This window comes from Oncorhynchus masou, chromosome 18 (genome assembly GCF_036934945.1).
Source record: "Oncorhynchus masou masou isolate Uvic2021 chromosome 18, UVic_Omas_1.1, whole genome shotgun sequence".
Classification (NCBI taxonomy): Eukaryota; Metazoa; Chordata; class Actinopteri; order Salmoniformes; family Salmonidae; genus Oncorhynchus; species Oncorhynchus masou.
Genome location: NC_088229.1, coordinates 22,177,609 through 22,186,512, shown reverse-complemented (window position 1 = coordinate 22,186,512; position 8,904 = coordinate 22,177,609). Strand labels below are relative to the sequence as shown.

The 8,904-nt window shown below is 41.4% G+C and overlaps 1 protein-coding gene across 3 annotated transcripts; it reads right to left on the bottom strand.

Annotated features, from left to right (window-relative positions):
• Positions 1 to 1,638: 1,638 nt before the first annotated feature.
• LOC135504227 (testis-specific Y-encoded-like protein 4) lies at positions 1,639 to 6,881 on the bottom strand. Of its 3 annotated transcripts, none has more exons than XM_064922594.1 (8): positions 5,444 to 6,881; positions 5,267 to 5,344; positions 5,051 to 5,162; positions 4,726 to 4,880; positions 4,447 to 4,523; positions 4,045 to 4,220; positions 3,725 to 3,775; positions 1,639 to 3,245 (listed from the first exon to the last, which is right to left on the bottom strand). In XM_064922594.1, exons 1-8 carry the CDS (start codon positions 6,422 to 6,424, stop codon positions 3,079 to 3,081), a joined length of 1,797 nt encoding a protein of 598 aa, XP_064778666.1. In that variant the 5' UTR covers positions 6,425 to 6,881; the 3' UTR covers positions 1,639 to 3,078. The 3 variants fall into 3 exon arrangements, 2 of the variants coding, with proteins under 2 accessions (XP_064778666.1, XP_064778667.1); XR_010450107.1 differs by having other exon boundaries at positions 3,150 to 3,245; positions 3,725 to 3,808; XM_064922595.1 differs by lacking the exon at positions 3,725 to 3,775.
• Positions 6,882 to 8,904: the final 2,023 nt, after the last annotated feature.

The following is an 8,904-nucleotide window of genomic DNA, read 5'->3' as shown; positions in this document are numbered from 1 at the left end:
CTATCTCCCACCGCACAGTGTCTCCCACGCTCCTTCTTGCTCTCCAATCTCACTCCCTCGCTCTTCCTGTCCACACTTTCTTTTGCTCAGTTGAACTTCCCATAACTTACTTACCACAAATGAAGCATAGTACATACTATGACGGGTGGTGAAAACACACATGCCACACATGCATACACATTCTAAAGTATCTGGCATTTTTGGTTCACCATGTTGTACTAAAATGCAAAGATGACTTATGTGCCATGGATGAGCATATCCCGTCATACATCATTTTATGGTCCTCTTCAGACAAGGATCCTATAAGTGCCTGATGAGTCAGTAAAATTCCTGATGAAACCAGAGAAGTTAGACATCAAACTTACATAACAGGGAGATGTTCAGTCACATTGACTTGACACCAGTGGGAATCTAACAGAGGGTTGTCTTCGGTCTGCCACCCGTTATAAAACAAATCCGTAACACGTGCTGCTCCAACCACAAACAAGCTCCAGTCTCTGGATTACCTTGTTTTCTCTGCAATCTATGAGTCTGTTTGCCATAATTAATACTGTGGAAACCACCTCAATTAATTCACACATAAAAGCATTTGTGGTTTTGCACTAATGCCCATGAGGTGCTACAGTAATCCCCTGGGCTGAATAGAAGTGGGATGAGAGATTAAACAAGATGAGGCAGAGATATTGGGTTTGTCATTGTGTTATCATTTGATGGTGTGCGTATGCTGTATCTTCTCCCCATTGCTTTTATTAATAGTAAGTGCCCCTCCTAGTCTGCATGCCTCAGTGTGCTCTGGATCTAACAGCAGGACAGGTTTTTGCTAGTGGCACATTTATAGCTGTGCATTAAAACTGGAATCAAAGGTTTAAGTGAACCATTGCAACATTGCCGCTGTTCCTTTGTCCGGGCCTGTCCAAAAATGCCCCGCCTGAGGCTATTTGCAGAGCCAAGAGCTAACGTGAATCCGAATACTGCGTTTAGGCAGCCCAATACCATAATATTTTCCACTAATTGCTATTTTAACCAATCACATCAGATATTTTCACATCTTATCTTTTTCAGAGCTGAACTCAAAAGACCAATTAGTGAAAGCAATAACAGAATTGGGCTACCTGTATAAACACAGCCTTAAAAGTGTTATCACATTCTGACCTGTGTCATGTCAAAGCTGTGACACTGGTTGACATCCTCCATAAATGATACACTGATATTGTTGGTGTCTTCAAAGCCCTTTGCCTGTTCCTATAAGAATAGGCCAACCTAAACATAATTTACAAACAACAGTATGTCTTCACTGTCATAATATCAAAGTCAGTTGTCATCTTGAGTATAAAGCTTTCATACTGATATTCACAGTATTATACATACTATCTGGCTGACTCATCAATGGACGCAGGGATTGTTACGTTCGATACACATTAGGCCTATATTCCTGATTTAGAATACTATTTGTTATTTTCTATTTTCTTAATTGTACATCACTTTGGTTACAAAAGCAGTTTTGTGATTTTGTGAGTTTTGTGATACCATGTATCCTTGCAGTTGTATACTGCCATCTTCTGGTTTGGCAATATATTCAGTACAGGTTGTATTTACCGAACTACTAAAACTCAGACAACAAAAACCAGAAAGCAAAAATAAATAACTTGCTATTTAATTAAATTGGATTCAAAATGCAGACATTATATCTTAAAAAACAAAACACGTTTTCTTCAGAACTATAGCATACTATAAAATAATTCAGCACACAAAATATTACTTTTTGTTAATACACCTTATTTGTCAAATTCCAGATGGCTACAGGTAATGATTTAAGCTTAACAGATCCAAACTCTGCACACAAAGTTAAGTTTAAATATGTACATGCCAATGCCATCAGTCTGTGTGGAAAAGAAACAACATAAAACCACTAGCTAGCATTGTTACAGTACTTTAAGAGCTGCCCTGGGCTACAGTTCTGTTACTTTGTCGGACCACACTCGTCAATGCCTTTGAGGCAACAGTCACTGCAAATATTTGCTCTATACAGAATCTTTCAAACTGTTAAAGGTCATCATTCTGACTTTGATAGACACTTATTTATTAAAAAAACACTGATGTGACGATAACAGTTTCTAAAAGTTACACAAAAGCAAAAAATGTTGAATGCATGGATGCAACAAGCTCAAAATATTACAATTCATGTTACAAAAATGTGGGATTCCACCCAAATAACTCAATGAATGTTAAAATATACTTAAAGAATTGAAAAACATAAACATGTGTGAATATTAATTAATATGGGTGCACAGCTACACACTAAGTTTATGATAGGAAAGGCGTGAAAACACAGGAAATATTACCTATATTTACCTTATTAAAATAACACAAACTACTGTAGAGTAAACTTATTTTACACAGATACACCCAAACAATGGCAGGAGTGTGAGAAAACATTATATAGTATACGGTTTCCTTCCATGAAAACACTCACGACTAGGTCATCCCTGAGAACAAGATTTGGTTCAGTAGGAAGTGCATCCGAGATGTGTTGGGAATAATATTACAACCTCTCCAAAAATCTCCCTTTTACCTCGTCAAAGATAAGATTTACAATAGGAAAAGTCCAAGATAAATTGAGTTGAAGACGTGATCACTGATACCTGTCAGTAAAATATCTAGTATTGTTTTATTGGACCATTTGCAACAAGAGATTCTACCAAATCTTGGCAGTATTAACAACATTCAATCAGGGGTCTCAAATCTCGTAGAATATTATTGTACTGGTATTATTTTCGTTTTGTGTTGAGTAGCCCTAACAATAAGAGTAAACTGAATGAATGAGTCAAGATCTAATGCATGATTAAGTTACAATCCTTCGAATTTGAGACCCCAGTAATAAAGAATCTTTACCAAAAAAACTTTTTTTTTCTTTAAATCCAACAAAGATTACAGTAAAATATACAGTCAAAACATGGTATCCTGGATTTGTTTTATTTACCCTGATTTTAAAATGCAGTCAAGCATTTAGAAATTATTAACAATAATTGATATTTTGTGCATAATAAGAAAAAAGGAAATTGGAAAGAACAAACGATCTTAGCTCTCATCCTCTTCTTCGTCCACCTCAACATCCTCCTCTTTATCTTGGTCTCTGACCTCGCGACCTCGTGATTCATCCACGTCTTCCACGTCCACCTCTTCATCCTTCTCTCCGTATGATGAGTCCTCATCCTCTCTGGCATCCTGGTCACTGTCATCAGAGCCTGGGGAATGGAGATGATCAGACCTTTTATAATGGGCTTCCCACTCTGAGCCAATGGGTTGATTAGTATGGGATATAAACAGAGGGGCTTAACACTGGATTATGGTGAAAGCCCAGGAGTAGGAATATAATTCTGTTGTGCAATTTTGTGTGAATGGTGAAAACAGTAAGTGGTGGATTGAAGTATCAGGTAACCAAAATGGATACACAAATAGACAAAGCACCCCTTAATCCAATCATCTTCCAAAATATAACTTCCAATGATTGTACAAAACAGCTCTTGCATTTAAAGTAAAAACAGTCCTTGAATTTTTTGCAGAATAGGCTGCTGAGTTGGCATTTCAAAATCAGTCTTCCTGAACCATTGAAATAAATAGACTTTCATCTAAACAATGACTTCATGTTCTGAACTGAGCTGCAAAGCCGAGCAACAGATCCAACCCTCCATAATAACATTTCTGCTCGTGGATAATGTCTTACCGTCTATTGCAACCTCTCCGTCATCATCCTCCTCTGGGCTTTCATCTGATTCTGAGGACATATTCGCTGTCTATTCAGTTTCACCTGGATTACTCATACAAGGACATCTTACTACACACGTATACACATTTCTCAGGAAGCAGAGGTAAACCAGCACACTGTGGCCCTAAAGGACTGGAATCATAGCATATGTTGTGTACATCTGTGTTGGAGCATAAAACCTGACTCATCACATTGTCTTTTCTGTAAACCAGCAGACAGTGTAGCCCTAACGGACTGGAATCATGGGCTTCTAAAGCTCTATTACAGTACTGACTAACCTGCATCTCGGCCCCCATGCTCCTCGTCCTCATCCTCATTCTCCTCTTCCCTGCTAAGACCTCGTCCAGACTTAGCCTGCTCTTCTTCATCATCATCATCCTCATCATCATCCGAGTCAGAGATCACCACACAATCCTCCCTGTTGCTGTTGTCAGCTGGCTTGGGCCCACTGGTGCTGTTGGAACCGTATGTTGTGATAGTTAGAACAATCAAAAGACCTTCCATTTCTTTTTTTTTTACACAAAATGCTTAATAATAAAGGGTTATAAAAGTGTTTGGCAGTGTTTTAGGCTACATTACAGCACATAATAAAGTGGTAATAAAATGGTAATAGTATCATGAAGATGGATAGTCCTTATTGAGCTAAGTTCCACAACAATAGGTTTTGTTGGGCTGCTTACCTGCCATTCTGCCTGGGTTCCCACAGTGGAGTCAAATAGTATCTGAGTGGGTTTCTGAAAAGGTCATCTTTCAGAATCTATAGATTCACACGGAACAAAGAGAGAAGAAGAGTGTGTTGGAATAGTGCAGTAACCGTAAATGTTATATACAGAGCCTAAAATAAAGTCAGTTGTGTGATCACCAGTGGATCTGTGCAATGCGTCTTTGCTGGATTACTCCATGCATGTTAGACTGTGCACCAGCTCTCAACCTATGCCTGGCAGTGAGCATGCCGTTACCTGTGCTATGTCGTCCCGGCCAGGACTGGCGTGGTCGCTGAACCAGCTGAAGAAGGTCTGATAGATGCCGCGTCCCGACCTCCTGGGCTCACTGTGAAGCGTCAGGTTCTGCCCGCGGTGCCACAGGATGGGGTTGGAGAAAGACACTGGAGATCCTGTGAGAGGACATATAACAGGGGAAGGATTTCATCATTATTGGCCTCATTTACACTCGATACCTGATTGCACCTCTGCATCTACACCTGTCAAAGATGTAGGGACACCTGGCCCATGTAAAATGTGGCATCCTAGCAAGATAGATATGACAACTGGATCTGTCCCTCACCTGTCATTCCAAGGTGGAGCTCCTTCACGATGATGTTGTTCTGGAAGTAAGGATTCCGTTTGAAGTGGAACCCGATTCTGTAACCAAGCTTGTTGGTCTTGAAGGATTCAATCTAAGGAGGAGACAAGAATACATTTTCATTTCAGGGGAGCAATAGAACATTTATTCAGAAGACTTTAAAGAATCATTACATTTTCGCTGTGATTATTTACTTACTTCAAGGTTGGTCATGTAACTGAGAGCGCCTTCATCTGTTTTGTCAATGTGAGCAGAGAGATGAGGGTGGTTCAATAACTGTTGAGCTTTGAGCCAAGGGAAAAATAAATGTGACATACCAACACACGGACAATCAACAACATACGTGTGTGTGTGTAGGAGTATTCAAAAGGATACTGCCGTGACCCAGAAGCCAGGGATGGCCTGTATGATGGAGCTACGCTGGTCCACGTGCGGACGGCGCTGGCGGCTCAGTTTCAGCTCTAGCCGCTGGTGGAGCCGCGCACCTTTCTTCTCCAGAGCGTCCAGCCTCATCTGTACCTGCGCCAGAAGGGCCACTGACTGTCGGATCTCCGGGGCCATCTTCACTGACACTATAGCGCACTCTCCGTCATCATCATCATTATCTGAAGGGAAAGAGGAACTCGGTGTGGATGAAGATCCGGGTATTGAGTCATCTTCCTCATCCGCATCGGGCATCTCCTCGGCATCCTCCCTGTCAACTCCACGCAGTGAGGTAGAGCTGTCTGCCGCTGCTGCCTGTGTGTGAAGACCCCTTTCAGGTTTTGATCGTTCCTTTGAGGACTCCTGGTCACCACGCTTACCTTTGTGTCCCATTCTCTCATAATGTCCAACTTTTTTTGAGGAAAATGACTTTTGTTTAACCTCTTCACCCGTAGCTGCTCCTGTGAGACTAGCAAGTGCTTCGGCGGCTGCTATAGCGGCCGAATCAGACTGGTCCAGTGAAGTTGAGGGTCGGCAATCTCCAGCACCAGCACTTCCCAGGTTTTTTACTTCCTTTGCATCGCTAGAGACTGGTGCACCCGATACAGGAGCACAGTTGACGGCGCTGACATGTGCATCAGCGCTGGATGGGTTATTGGCAGTGACAGCTGCACAAACCCCCCCCCCGGGTCCCTTTTTCAGATCTAGTCCACTCTCCTCATTTCCATTCTTCTCTTCTATGGCTGGTACTTTATCGCCATCTTCCCCATTTTTGTTTCCATGAGAATTCGATGGTAATTCACTGGACACCTCGCCGTCCACTTTGGCTAACTTACTTGGAAGAGGGGACTGGCCAGCCTGCTCGTCGGACTGACATCGTTTCTTCGGTGCGGAGTCTGCAGACTTTTTGCTGTACCTCGTTTTTTCGCTCATTTTTGCCAATTAGTCTGCTGCGCTAGCTAACGCAATAGCCTACAATTTAGTTAACTAGCCTAGAGGGTAACGTTAGTGGAAGTGTTTAAATAGCTAGATACAACTAGCTACCTTGTTCGTTGCACAAATTACTAGCTAGCTACTACGAGCGGATTTTCTATAAACAATTAGCAAGTTCCTTTTCCGCGTAAATTTAGCTAGAGGCCTACAGTACTGTAGCGCGAGCGAGCTGGCTAGCTAGCTTACCTTGCGTGTGTTATTCGTGTTACAACTAGGTCCCGTTCTCTTAAAAGCAATATATTTATTTAGCACTAATTGTGCATTATTCTATTTTTTTAAGTATTATATTGAATAATATCCTGGTTTATAATTCCATAGAGTCCTGAAATGTTTTACATTTCTCCTTTCCCTCACTATTTCTCCTGCCGCGATGTTTATTACGTTACGAGATAGGAAAACAATCCGCTGATTGGTTACAGTACGCCGCGCTGAAACATATCCACCAATCATACAAAGGAGGTATGTTTGAGTGAGTCAGCTTTACCAACAGAAGCTGCGCTGCATATTTACAGTACTAGGGAGCGCGCACGTACACGTACACTAACATTGTATGCAGTACCCCGACACTCGATCTATTTTGATAGGATGATTTTTTTTCTGGCCTACAATGTAGCCTTACCTTGATATGTGAATTGAAAAATACGTTGGGTTAGGAATCATTTTGCACTTCATTGTAGGCCTACCAGCAATTGAAACTTGCTCATTATTACCGATTATTAAAATATAGTATATGGAGAAACAATGTCAAGTTGAATGTGCTGCCTGCTCGAAAGATGAGAGGCTGATTTTCGAGGACAGAGAAAGGAAAGCAATATCAATTTCAACATCAATTTAGATCACCGGCTTCCCCTTATCATGCAAAATGCTTGCACATGGCACCTGACAAGGGAGTATAGTTACATCAATGTCATGACAACAATGTTATCACTGTAGTAACTTAGGTGTTATAACACAGGTATCGAGCAACTTGGCCCTATTTTTGTTCCAGTCCAAGTTATGGTCTCTGGTAATATTGAATATGACCAAGTTGATAGAGTCTTGTACCAATGATGTTCTCTTTAATTACATTATTGCATAGCCAACCTACTAGCTTTCCATTCATGTAGTCAGCACAACATTTGAAATAGGCCTATTATTTCTGTCTGACGATTCAACCTGAATTGCATTCAGTTGCTCAGGTGGCAGAGCAATGTGGATGGATAGCCAGGCAACTATTATTGGATCATAACAGAGACACAAAGGTAAATGGCAGCATTACTTATGCCACCTAGTGGATCAGATGGAGTAATGATCCAAAACAAGGAGTCTATGGAGTATGAGAATGATATTCATTCATTTACCATCAATAACTGAGCACAAGACAGTATATTATTTTGTACTAGGAAGGTCTACAATATGCTTGATTATCCACATAGGCCTAGCTATGATTATTTAGATCAAACATGTCATACAACCTACACACACCGGCGCTTTTATCAGGTACACCATCCCATTCACGAAAATGGTTTGCTCCCACAGTGAGTCATGTGGCCATGGCTCTATAAAGCAGGCAGACAGGCATTGAGGCATTCAGTTACTATTCGATTGAATGTTAGAAGGGGCAAAACGAGTGGCCTAAGTGACATTGAGCGTGGTATGATCGTCAGTGTCAGGCGCCGGATCCAGTATCTCAGAAATGGCAGCCCTCCTGGCCTTTCACACAAGACAGTGTCGAGGGTTTACTGAGAATGGTTTGACAAACAAGAAACATCCAGTCAACGGCAGTCCTGTGGACGAAAACAGCTCGTTGATGAAAGAGGTGGAAGGAGAATGGCAAGAATGGTGCAAGCTAACAGGTGGGCCAACAACAGACAAATGACGGCGCAGTACAACAGTGATGTGCAGAACGGCATCTTGGAACTCATCGATCCTTGTCCTGAATGGGCTATTGCAGCAGACAACTAGAAGAATCAGCTACAGTGGGAACGCGATCAACAACACTGGACAATTGAGAAGTGGAAAAACATTGCCTAGTCTGTCGAATCTCGGTTCCTGTTGTGTCCTGCTGATGGCAGTCAGGATTTGGCGTAAGCAGCATGAGTCCATGGACCCCTCCTGCCTGGTACAGGCTGGTGGCGGTGGTGTACTGGTGAAGGGAATCTTAATTGGACCTATATTGTCACAGCAAAATAATCCTGCTGTAACAGAATTTGAACGTTTAGTCCATAATGTTACTTGATCGGTGGTTAGGCTATTAGCTGGCCAAAAGTAGGCTACATGAAAAATGCAATACGTTATAACCATGTGTTAGCATGGGTTTTCAGTGAATTTATGTCAATCACAAAGCTCATCTGTATTTCAAGAAAATTCTCAGCAACAAAAGAATGATCAAATAAAAATTCCTGTAGAATTATGAAATTAAAATTCCCTACATATTATAT